This window comes from Penicillium odoratum (assembly GCF_028828045.1).
Source record: "Penicillium odoratum strain IBT 22623 chromosome Unknown utg000004l_segment0_segment0, whole genome shotgun sequence".
Classification (NCBI taxonomy): domain Eukaryota; kingdom Fungi; phylum Ascomycota; class Eurotiomycetes; order Eurotiales; family Aspergillaceae; genus Penicillium; species Penicillium odoratum.
Window position 1 is genome coordinate 189,647 of NW_026643146.1, and position 12,629 is coordinate 202,275.

The 12,629-nt window shown below is 47.9% G+C and overlaps 4 protein-coding genes across 4 annotated transcripts; 3 read left to right on the plus strand and 1 right to left on the minus strand.

The window, feature by feature from the left end:
* Positions 1-532: 532 nt before the first annotated feature.
* On the plus strand, positions 533-1,570 carry N7520_004326 (FYVE zinc finger domain-containing protein; the record flags this gene model as incomplete). The annotated part of the gene is made up of 2 exons (XM_057138260.1): positions 533-940; positions 1,103-1,570. The coding sequence occupies 2 exons, from the start codon at positions 533-535 to the stop codon at positions 1,568-1,570; spliced, it is 876 nt and encodes a 291-aa protein (XP_056996467.1).
* Positions 1,571-4,327: 2,757 nt separating this feature from the next.
* Positions 4,328-6,258, minus strand: ugd1 (UDP-glucose dehydrogenase; the record flags this gene model as incomplete). The annotated part of the gene is made up of 6 exons (XM_057138261.1): positions 4,328-4,710; positions 4,764-4,821; positions 4,879-5,466; positions 5,524-5,560; positions 5,611-5,992; positions 6,048-6,258. 6 exons carry the CDS (start codon positions 6,256-6,258, stop codon positions 4,328-4,330), a joined length of 1,659 nt encoding a protein of 552 aa, XP_056996468.1.
* Positions 6,259-6,706: 448 nt separating this feature from the next.
* On the plus strand, positions 6,707-8,147 carry N7520_004328 (glycosyltransferase family 4 protein; the record flags this gene model as incomplete). The annotated part of the gene is made up of 2 exons (XM_057138262.1): positions 6,707-7,588; positions 7,641-8,147. 2 exons carry the CDS (start codon positions 6,707-6,709, stop codon positions 8,145-8,147), a joined length of 1,389 nt encoding a protein of 462 aa, XP_056996469.1.
* Positions 8,148-8,555: 408 nt separating this feature from the next.
* N7520_004329 (putative transcription regulator (RTG2)) lies at positions 8,556-10,395 on the plus strand (the record flags this gene model as incomplete). The annotated part of the gene is made up of 2 exons (XM_057138263.1): positions 8,556-8,656; positions 8,709-10,395. 2 exons carry the CDS (start codon positions 8,556-8,558, stop codon positions 10,393-10,395), a joined length of 1,788 nt encoding a protein of 595 aa, XP_056996470.1.
* Positions 10,396-12,629: the final 2,234 nt, after the last annotated feature.

Genomic DNA, 12,629 nt, shown 5'->3' on the forward strand with positions numbered 1-12,629 from the left:
GGTGAGCCTCGAAAAGTAAGTTATTTTGTCACGGGTAAATGGATTTCGGAGTTTGACGGCAAAACGAATTCGCGTCGTACCCGTACCTAGTAGTATTAAGTAGCTTCAAGTTGCCACTCTTTCCCAGGGTTGACATTCTATATGAATTCATCTTTTCCCTTTCTACTGGAAAAAAGCCATTTAACTGAAATCTTTCTCCGATCGTGAACTCTTCAAGAATCTCATTCGACTACTCCCTAACTCCGTACTCTACTCTCCGTACCAAAACCCACCTTCCTTGGTTATACTAGCCTCAACGCTCCTCCCGTGCTCCACCGCCATCTCCGGCCATTCACCGTCCATTTTAATTCACTTTGCCTCGTGTGCCCTTTTTGCCCCACGACATCACTTTTATGTGTTGCCTCTCCCCTTTACTTTAACTTTTACCTTTACTTTCATCTTCACTTCCATAACTTCCTACTCTGCCAAATTCATTTCCTCCTCATTTTCTCCTCTCCTGTGTCTCCAACTCCCCCAAATGGCTACTCACATCATGACCGCCACCGCCCCCGGCACCGCCAACCAGATCTCGGTCTATGGCCAACCTTCTCCCACTAACTCCAACACAACCACTCCTTCAAATAATTCCCCCACCTCCCCTCGTCTCACTACGACTGCCCTTCACCAACTTCCATTGCAATCTCGCCAGCTGCGCCCTCCCAAGGGCCCATTGTATGTGCCTGCTGCTCTGCGACCGACTGAGCGCCCTCAGAAGTCTTCCCCAATCACCCCACCGCGCAGTGCGCACGGTTCTCTCGACAGTCTGAACGAGGACTCGGATGAACCTATCAGTCGTCGCTCCACCATGGAGAGCAAGCACAGCGGTATCAGCAAACATGAATTCATGAAGACCGAACACCTGGGCCTGGTGACTGGCTTGCCCACTCGGGATCACTGGAAAGTAAGTGATGACGAAAAAAAAAAAAATAAGATAATCCCCCCCCCCCCGGTGACGGGCTTTCCCTCTCTTATAAGACTCGGTGGTGTGAATGGCGTATCTGGTCTCAAGAATGTCGTGTGCAAGCACGTCATTTCAAGGGCATGACGAGCGCACATTCTCTAGCTCAATCACCACCTCACTGTATTCATATGTATTACGGTCGGGAACCTGGTTGCTAATACCTCTCTACAGGCGGACTCCGCTTCTCCCAATTGTGACTCGCCTACCTGCCGTTCCTCCTTCGGCATTTTCCTGCGTCGCCACCACTGCCGCCACTGCGGTCACGTCTTTTGTTCCTCGCACACCCCTCACATCGTTCCACTTGACCAGGATGCGAAATTCCATCCCGAGGGGGTTCCCTCTCGGGCCTGCGACCTTTGTTGGAGTGCTCATCAGCGCTGGGAGGAGACTCGTACTGATCGCTTGAACAAGATCCAAAACAACATGCACACCAAGAGCATTGACGAGGATGCCACTCAAGACCTCGACGCCAGCCAGGAGTCCGGCCGTGCCGCTCTCCAAGCCAACCTGGGCCAGACTCCCGATGTGGCTGCCAGCGTCCCTCGTGATTGGAACTGGAGTACCTTCTGATCCCACGATCTCCTCCCTAGGGGCTCACTGCGCTCAGCAGGTCTGGCTGCAGTCTCTTCAATTCTCTCTTTTCAACATTTATTTCCCGTCTTTCGACGATCTTGATTTGCGACCATGGTTAAGGAGTTCAATTTGCGCCACGGGGCATGTGTTCTTGTGATCTATTTGCTGTTATGATTTTCTGTTCCTTTGATTTTCCTTCATATGCTAGACGTCGTGCTTCGAACTGCCCGGCTTTTGCAAGCTGCGCCGGATAAGGAATCCGCAGCCTTTTTATTCTTCTTGTTCTTGATACCCAGCCACTTCTATCGAGTGGCGATCTCGATTTGTCTTATCCTCCTTCTCCTGGTTTACTGGTGTCGGATCTGCAGCGTCAAGTTCGCTTGTTCTCGATGAAATCCAGTTGAGACCAATGAAATATCATTCCAATGTGTTAACTCCATTACTTCGCAGTAACCTTTGTAACTGAAGCCCCGCCACCCGTAATCTGTCATTTCCCTAGCTTCTATCCTTTGGACACAGTCGCCTCTTGTGTGATGTCGATCTCTGGCCACTAAGGGTAAATGAGCGAACTTTTTTCCAGGTTCGAGTCGAAGCGAGGCGTGCGCTTGTCAAAGAATGAGCCAACTTCCTGTTTATAGTTTTGTCGTGACGTAAGCGAGTCATTACAGGCAAAACTCCTAGCTGATATATAATACCATACAAAGCTCACTCGCTGGCCAATCATATGGTGAATCACCCTCGACTTCAAGATGTGCGGATTCGGGTGATTCTGGGCCTTCCCACATTGAGGCTCGGCTCATGGAAGAAGCCAATCGGCTGACATTTTCCGCGATCTCCTGGGCCAATTCCGCCGCATGCGAAAGGACTTTTCCCGCTTCGGGGATTACTTCAGTGAACAAATCACCGAAATACTGGGACGAATGGGAGAGCATGCCACCGGTCGTGATCAAGGGTATACACAGCACAAGAATATCCGATGAGCCGCGGAAGAAAATATGAGGCACGGGATTCGATACTCAAGGCCGCGGCTGGTGAAGACGAATTCATATTTGCTCTTTTCGTGGCAGATCCCAGAGGCCTAATTACCACATGGGATATCACAAATGACAGCTAGAAATAACCGAATGGCAGCTGGCAAGTTCATTGTCATACCAAACCCGACAGCAGACCATTCAGAGCAAAAATGCTAGGCTTGTGGCATCGATGCATCGCCAGCGCGACTCGCCCGCTACGGAGACGGTGCATATGAGCAACGATTTCTTCTTGGTCAGCTTGAACTGAAACTTCATATAGGAGACCGGAAGTAAACATTTTTACCATCGCGCTGTGGGCTGCACCAGTGACTACTTCCAACCTCTTCGATATACACGTTGAACCTTGGAATTCACTGTTAGGAATTGGAAGATGATTTGTCTCGACAGCAATGCTGGATCTGTGATCATGCAGTAATTCTTGCACGGTCGTTATATCAGAAATGTGCATGGATGCTTCAGCCGAGATCTCAGAGGCTACTCCGGACTCGCTCGCAACATGCTTCTCCAGAATCAAAATATAAATTGTGACATCAATTTCGACCCTCATCACCTTTTTTTGTCCTTCAAATGGCCAGCCCCTATCTTTATTAACCGGCAGAAGTCATAATTATCTTTGAATGCTGCTGTGAAATTTCTAGACCTTGGGTTCGTCGGAGTTTTCTCCCCGATCGAATGTTTTGCGGTCAATATCTCTCGCTGTTCTTTGTCCAATCCTTCATCTCCCTCTGAAATGTATAGCCGCCATCAATCTGTCTTACGTGCATGTATTCTTAGGCAATGAAATGAATATAAGGGTTTTGTTGATCGTCCACTTTTCGGATGCTCTTACGATGTTCCAAGGATTATCTGTCGCTGACCATGCTTTGTGGAATTCTTTTGGGCCAGGAAACCCTCCCATCATGTCTGATTGGAAAGGATGATTCGAAACTCAATCCAATCTCCGATCTCCGTGGCAGCCCGGCGCACTCCTCGATTGCTGACCATACTTGTCAATTTTGGGTCATCAGGTCCGTTGACCAGGATGCAGCGGTTAAACTACTCTTTGTTCTTCGTGTACGACATGATACTGGAGTGATGCACCACGGGAGAATTCAATTCGGATTCGACTTCACAGCAGCCAGATTTGATGTTTCTTGAACCGAAACCAAGGTATTATTCTGTCTTGCTGCCGAGGTCTGATTTTCCTCCTTTTTGTGTCATGTCCCTGCCACTTTCTCGAATGAACCCATGGTGATGATCTGTTGCCGACGCGAAATTTTGGATATCCTTGAGATCTCAATGCCTTTCTATTTCGTATATCTCGTTGATCAGTTCCATGAATCTAGGTCGCATCTCGACAGTGAGAATAATGAGAGCTCAGTGATTACAGGCCACCCAGATCTACTGTGGAGCACATAGGGAGCTTCCACGCATTTGCTGGGCAACAGTTCACAACCTACTGCAGCAAGACTTTGAGAAGGTATGGAGACCCTGGAACGAATCGAGTGTTGAGGAGTTTGACCTGTTTCACTTACCAAAAACATTGATCTAAGGAAGTGGGTCTTGAGGTTAAAGTAATCAAATAAAAGTAGTCTTTCCGAGCATTGAATATACTTTGTCAATACTTGTCTACTTGCACTAAATGGCATCCATCTAAGTTTCATCTATATCATTGTATTTGTTGAGTAATTTAAGCAGCATGGGAAAAGGGGTATCGCAATATCAAACTGGGAGAGAGGAATCAAAGAATTGTGCGTCGCCCAATACGATCGACACGCACGCCAAGCTTCTCCAAATCCACCACATTCAACACTCCCCGTCCATCGAACAACCATTTGGGTTCAACCATATTGTATGCAATACGTGGCCAATCAAGAGGCTCGGTGGCGGTGGGTTTGTCATCCATACATTGAGGGGAGATGCTCCAGGTGGATTTCTTTGTCGGAGTATAGCGAAACTCCTCGCAATCATTCACCAGTAAAATTGCATGTGCGAGCGAGCAGGCAAGATATGGGTCACTGTGAACCTTCACAGTCCCTATCTCTGTGATTCCGGGACCTAGTTCCCGCATGATATCTTCTTCGCGACAATAGGGATCAAAGATGGTAATCTCCGCCGGTCGTTCTTGAACATCAAGTTAGTAATGGTATTATCGAAGGTTACGGAAGAAATTTTACCTTCTAGAAGCAATCGAATAACATCCACAGCCAACGAATCTCGAGTGTCTCGGGTACCCTGGAAATAGTCAGCGACCAAGCCTGGTCAAGCATAATGGCCGCGTTATGTACCAACCTTCTTAAAAGCAAAACCAAGCATTGCAATCTTATGCCCAACCAAGTTCCCATCAAAGCGCTGAATAACCTTCCGAGTAAAGCGATCTCGTTGTTGCTCATTCATAAGGTTAACTTGTCGCCAGTAGACAGCCACGTCATCCAGACCCAGACAGTCCGCCAGATATGCCAGACTAGCGATATCCTTACGAAAGCAGGAGCCTCCAAAGCCTAGTCCAGCCTTAAGGAAGTGTGGCCCAATGCGGGCATCCATCCCAATTGCCTTAGCCACCTGATCTACCTCCGCACCGGTTCGCTCACAGATCGCACTGATGGAGTTGATGCTACTGATCCTCTGAGCCAGCATGGCATTGGCAACAAGCTTTGCAAGCTCAGATGACCACGTGTTTGTTTCCAGGATTCGATTTGTTGGAACCCAGGCTTCATAGAGGCTGGCCAGTGTGCGAGCGGCCTTCCGGCCAGCGGGTGTCGCAGTCGATCCGATCAAAACGCGATCGGGCGTCATGAGATTCTCAATGGCGGATCCCTCCGCAAGAAACTCAGGATTCGACAGAACTTCGAAAAAGGCCCCCGGACGATGGGCGGCAAGCTAGGCTCTAGGTCAGAGACTTTATGAACGAGACCAGGAGGGATTGGATAAGCTTACCGTTTTTCTCACTCGGTCCGCTGTCCCAACGGGGACTCTGGAGAAAGTCAATATTCTTCTCTGGGAGTCATTTTCAATATCACATACGTGCTCTTCTCCACGATAATGGTACCCGATTTCGCATAAGCTGCAATATCCATCAAGGCACCATCAAAGGCGGTCATATTCGTAGCAGACCCCGCACCCACGCCGAACATTTTAGTTTGGGTGCCCACTGAAATGACGATGATATCGGCCTTGGCTATCACCCGTGCAGAGTCGGATGTGAAATACAAATTCCGCTGCCGCTGGAGGTCATTGTTGTCATTCTTCACACCATCCCGAACAACACTGACGAGGGAGTCTAATCCCGGCTCGTGGACAGGAAGATGCGGCGAATTCCATTGCTTGATCCGCTTCTGGTCTCGATCGAGAACTTCCACTGTGATGGCAGGGTTATGAATCGCTAGAACGGCGGCGGTGGGTCCTCCTGCAAGAGCCAAGACGTTAATGGTGAAATAGAAGTAGTATAGTGAGATGCTTACCAACATAACCCGCGCCTATCACACACACGTTCTCAACCGGATATGCTCCCTGGTGTTCTTCATTGGATGGGCTTGAATCAGGAAGCACCAGCTTAGGGTCATCAATGTCCGATGGGCGAAACAGTGGACTTGCGCTCGCGCTGGTCGGTGCCGTGGAGCACTCGCCGCTCTCGGAGAACAGAATATCCATGGGGATCTCGTCGCATGACATGATAGCTTCGGTGTGTGGACAATTTAGACAAATCCGGTACTCTGTCTGTGTAGAGAAAGATGTGCTCACGGCTCAGGCCACCTAGTCAAGGAAGAAGAAGATGGAAAGGTCTATAAAGGGGATCGCCAGAAGAGTGAAAATTGCATTCTTGTTTTCTCCTTTTTTCCCAAAGTCATTTGGTATGAATTATTCTTCCCTCATGACTTGAATATTGAAGGTTATCATGAACCGTGTAAAGTATTGTCCCTGTCGTTGAGTTAGGTTGATGCACGCGGAGGATGGACTGATTACTACTGGTTTATACTTCGGGCCTTCTCAGCGGCCGATTACGGCACGTGCATCCGCGGGCCGCAGGGCTACCAAAGAGTCAAAGACTATTTAGTTCACGCGCATACAAAGTTTTATCCTTATCAGTCACTTTCCCTTTCTTTTTGGAAAATGTTCAATCATGTCCGAATCCGAACCATTGCTTGCGTCGTTGCAGGAAACAGGTGATCTATTCCCCAGTATCCTGGAAGGCAAGAATATCTTGCTGGTGACAGAATCCTGGGGCCCGGTCAATGGAGTAAGTCGCACCACTGGCTATCTGGTCGAGTACTTGAGAGATCATGGCGCAAATGTCTTCCTGGTTGCACCTCATTTCAGTGATGCTGCTAAGCAGGTCCAAATTCAGCTGCCTGGAATCGCCCTGCCCTATAATCCGGACTTGAAGGTTGTCTATCCATTTCACATAAAGCAGATTTTCGTCAAGAAATTTGATATAATATATTTGGCCAGCCCTGCATCACTATGCTTTCAGCTGCTGTTACAGATTCGTCAGCTACGATCGGCACCTCCTGTTCTGCTCAATTTCCAAACGGATCTCTCGGCCTATGCAGAAATTATGCTCCCATTCCCACTTGACAGATTTGGGGTCTGGCTGCTGGGAATCGTCCAAGGCTTTCTTTTTCGCTCCCGAGCTGTACACACCATTTTTTATCCGTGCTCCGCCATTCGTGGCTATCTCGAGGACATTCGGGCCCCCGTCGACCGCCTTAAACAGTTGGGTCGTGGGGTTGATACTGCACACTTCACGCCCGGCCAGCGAGATGAGATCTATCGTAAAGAGATTGCCCCGAATGGAGAAATTATTCTTATCTGCGTCTGTCGGATTGCGCCGGAGAAGGGATTCGAATTTCTCGCACAGGTCGCCAGCCGTTTGGCAGCGGATAGGATACCCTTCAAGTTGCTCATTGTCGGGGGAAATCGCAATCCGGTCGTCGAGCACAACGTGAAACAACTATTTTCCGAAATTCCCAATCATGTCGTCTTTACTGGCTTCCTTGCTGGGGTATCGTTTATACCCGTCTCAAATTGAACACTATCCGCTAACATCTGTATAGTCATGTCTTGCTCGTGCCTACGCGTCAGCTGATATCTTCTTGCATTGCTCTATAACCGAGACATTCGGACTCGTCGTTCTAGAGGCGATGGCCAGTGGAATTCCTGTTCTTGCTCGGGACCAAGGTGGACCCTCCGACATTATTCAGCATGGTCACAGCGGCTTCCTTGTCCCATCGCAAGATGTTGACCAATTTACTAGGTTAACCCGTGAGGTGTCCGAGAACGTCGCCCTCCGGAGGAAGCTTGCAACAGCAGCCCGACAGCAAGCGGAAGGGACGACCTGGGAGAAAATAAATCATCGTGCTGCCTGTAAAATGGCCGAAGCGCTAGCAAATACTGATCAGGAATCTAATGGTGTTCTACCGCGGGTTGAATCTGGGATCATCGCATTGGGCTTGGAGCAGGTACGCCTGATACTGGCTGTTGGTATTGTCTATCTCATGTGGCTGATAGCCGTGGTTCCTTTGCTTATCCATGGTAATTTTTTTTTACGCAATCGGAAATGAATTCTCTGGCTTGATGTTATTATTCTCTATGATCAGATGCAAATGGTACTGCATTTGTTGATAAATATAACACCATACGTTCACGAATGATATTGTACGAATGACTGAATATTGAATATAGAGGAAGTGAGCCAACCGATTAGGTGATTTAAAATGATACCTTGACTGAGGATGAACTTGTCACATTGGTACGTAAGACCGAAATTCAAACAAAGGGGGGTTCCAGTGAACGCTATAGGGGGTGCGGCATAATACTTGAAGCATCGAATCAAGACGAGGCTCAATTCTTCAGCCTGATTATTCAGGCACTCAACAAATGTTGGCGGTGAGATGATGTCACATTGTAACGCAGATGTGATGCTCTTCCCCGCCTCCATGCGCATCGCAATAATCTGATAACCTTTCAATATGGGCGGTGGAAACGAAACCCCATGCGATCACAGCTTGAAAATGGCGGAAAATGCTCCTGGCCGGAATGTTCACTTGCGTGCTGTAGTGGACTTGGGAAGGTTAGGGTGTCAACCTCAATTCATGACGCGAAACCTTCATTGACAACCACAGCAATGGCATACGATGTTCAATCTCGGATCTTGCGAGCCCAACCACTCGGGTGATTCCCACCGTTCATTTCCATCGTGTCAATATCTCTTTGTATGAGGCGCAGATCGACTCCGACACGGGCCACCGGATCCCAATTCCCCAAGCCGTCATCGACCGAGTCGTGAGTGCAATTGTTCGTTTTCAGATCATTTGTGTGGAAATCGGTGTTCTGCCCGCCAATATCCGCCTCATCGCTACGGAAGCAACTCGAACCGCTATCAATTCGGCAGCGTTTACCGATGCAATACGCAAAACGACCGGCATTACTGTGGAGATGCTCCCAAAGGAGGAAGAAGGAATTGTTGGGGCATGGGGTATTGCGAGCAGCTTCTCTGACGTGGAAGGCCTCGCCTTGGACCTGGGAGGAGGTAGCATGCAAATGACATGGATCATTTCCCACGCGGGTAATGTCCGTATCAGTCCCCGAGGCTCAGTTAGTTTTCCCTATGGAGCGGCGGCGTTGACACAGAAATTGGCGGATTTGAAACGGGGCAAAAGCAAAAGTGAAGCAGAAAAGGCCAAGAACGATTTTCGCGATGAGATGGCTGGCAATTTTCGGGCAGCATTTGACCGTCTCGAGATCCCTGAGAGTATGATTGAAAAGGCCCGGTCGCAGGGGGGATTCCCGCTTTATCTGTCCGGTGGAGGCTTCCGTGGATGGGGCTATCTGCTCCTGTGTCTCCATCAAACTCGGGGTCAAAGTTATCCCATCTCCATCATTAATGGATATTCAGCACTCAAGGCGGATTTCGAAAACACCAAGGCCCTGGAGGAGGTGGCCCGCACCGCACACGAGATCTTCCGAGTATCTGATCGACGGCGAAAACAGGTTCCATCGGTCGCGTTCCTTGTAAATGTCCTGGCCGAATCATTGCCGCATGGGATCAAGGAAGCACACTTTTGTCAAGGTGGTGTGCGGGAAGGCGTCCTTTTCCGAGAAATGCTCCCCGTAGTCCGTCAACAGGATCCCCTAGAAGTCGCGACGGCACGTTACGCAACCCCATCGGCTCATTCAATTGCTGCCTTGATGCTCGCTGCCCTTCCGCGGCCGACAAACGACCACTCGGTACCATCTTCCATTACCTTACATCTGATTCAAGCTTTTGCCAACGCTCTCTATGTGCATGCAACCATGCCTAAGGAGTTATCATCTAGCGCGGCTCTATATAGTACCAGCACTGGAATTCTTGCATCAACCCATGGGATTCCCCACTCACATCGAGCGCTTCTAGCCTTGATGCTTCAAGAACGCTACGGCGGAGAATTACCGCCCCGCGATGTGGAGTTAAAATCTCATCTGCAAGGGATCCTCACACCAGAAGAGGTCTGGTGGACACGGTATATCGGTAAATTGGGACTTGTTCTCAATCAACTGTATCCCACCGGATCCATCGACTCTTCCAAACCGCGGATTGTTCCCTCTGCCCGTTGGGCGAATGGGCTTGGCAAAAAAGGGAAGAAACATGGATTGGAGTTGAAAATTGCGATTCAAAAAGTCGACTATGACCCCAGCCATCTCAAAGAGGAATTGAGCCACGACGTACAGAAGATTGTGAAAGTGGGGAAGCGGAAGCATTGGATAGGGGGCAAGGATGGTTGGGGCCTCAAAGTGGTGGTTTCGGTACAAGAAGAGGATTTGTTCCAATAACTTACAGGATTATACGTATTGTTTAGCCGACTCCATGAATCGGACATCTGGACGATACAAAACGTGCTACATCACTACTAGTACGTAATTTTCTTTATGAGGGTATCACGTTCGGCAGGCTCATCCGCAAAGTGCCTCTCCCTTAATTTCTCGGTCGGCGTCGCGGGTGTTTTGATTTTCTTGACAATATTCTTTTCACTGGGCTAGTATGGGGTTTAATTGGCGACGGGGTGTATAAGGGTCGTTGGATTTGAGCAGTGTTGAAAGAAGGTTTCAACAGGACGTACTAATCGTTCGGCATATTAGAACAGTTTCGACCATGACGGCTGCGCGTTTTTTCTAATACCTGGGGCAAGCTTGGAGCACTTGAGTGTGTTGGAACATCAATTTAAAATGATTAAAAATGTTGAAGGGTTGAAATGCGATGAAGGGAACATTTTTGCTTTTTCAGAAGCCTCCAACGGTTCCCTACAGATTCCCAGATTATCATGGATTCACCTTCGACCTGAGCCTCGTAGATTCCAGTGATATAGATGATATAAACACATCTGGATGGTAGAAAAATGTGCGGGTTGTGTCTTATAGAAATGATTCAAACTTAATGGCCAAAGTCCATCACTCCAGGCAACAAACACCCTTGGAATAAGCTATGTCGTCGTGATTTACATCATCACCCTTGAAACAATTGAAGGTCTCTGGAAGCTACCTAGCTCATTCTTGATCGATGTCAACATTTAAACGTTAGAGTGTCAGTATAATAGTGCAAGTATCTATTAATTGTTCATCGTATATATCTGTCCGTGTAATTCTCTGTTCTTTTACAAGAATCATATTAATGTTTGGATAACTTTATGTGTATGTAAGATGTACAAGGTCCTTCGGGAAGAGTGAGAATGTGGGGTTTCAACCATCAAAATTCAATTTCAGTTCCTCTTTGTTCTCCAGTGGACGTTCGCTTTTTGTTTTCATTATGGTCCAATTATAAAATATGGGCGTCGCTTCGTGTTGGGGATATTTGAAGGCCTTAGAGAAAAGACGGAAATAGACATCTGGAAAAGTTGGCTGAAAGGCTGAATCTGAATCAATCTCCGGCAAGTCTGGCCAATCTCTAACATTTGAATAAAGTTCGAAGTTGATTTAAACCCCTAAAATGTTGGAAGTATGCATCTATATGTTAATGTACGGAGAAGCTGAGCATACCAACCCTTAGGAGTTTGAATGCCCATGTTGAAACCTAGGTAGCTTGAAGTATACGTGGAGACAATCGATTGAACATCATCTTTTCATGTGGGTTAATAGGGTCAGCGTCACAGGCAGTAAGATTTGCAGCTCATCTGGATGCCTCAAACAAGGAACATAGGCCAACATCTTGCAGCTCAACATTGGCAGCCTCGTACCGTGAAGTGTGACAGATCGACAAACTTATCTCGCAAAAGAGTGCGATCATGAATTTCGCAACGGAAGGTGAAGCCAATGGAATTATTTCGTCTACGAGATGCCACAAAAAGAAAGCACTGGGACTGACCAAATTACTACGATCTGCTGAGGTGACACGTAAATCAAGTTCTTATTTTTTCTTAGTCCCAACAAGATTCCTATGTTGCCAAGGGTAGTCGGTATTTGATGTGATCTAGCAATATGTGTGCTGCAGGAGGTGAACTAGTGCATGAACCCTGCATATTGCAAATTGTCGAGTCAATCGCAACGGGCACTCCCAAGTCTTCAAAATCAGGTTGTCATTTTTATATGTTTAACGACATTAGTATTTGACTACTTCAAAATCTTAAAGTGAAATCCAACTATTCATGTGGCTACTGGCCATTCGATGGTGCAATTACCCCAGATTAATGTGTGATAACACCACTGATCGCGGGAACGCCACTCGTGTTCCCTGAATAAGCAAATATTGCCCCTGCAGGAACGCCGACCTTCAAAGAAATCAAATGCAGCCATTTTCAATAGTTTGACTAATCAGTCTGTGTAATGAGTGTGATCTTCGGCATTTGTGAGGATCAATCGCGAACACATTGACCCATCCGGCAGTGATCGACAGGAACAACTGCAGCGCCAAGCCTGGGGTTGAACATGTACTAGTCTACGCCAGATCATCTGGTTTCTCTTGCCAAGAGAAAAAGCACAGACAGCGCCTTCCGTACCCACCAAATAATCAATAATCTACGAGTGCCAGGAGCAGACTGGCCGGATCTAGTGATTTTCAGGGTCTGCAGTGTGAT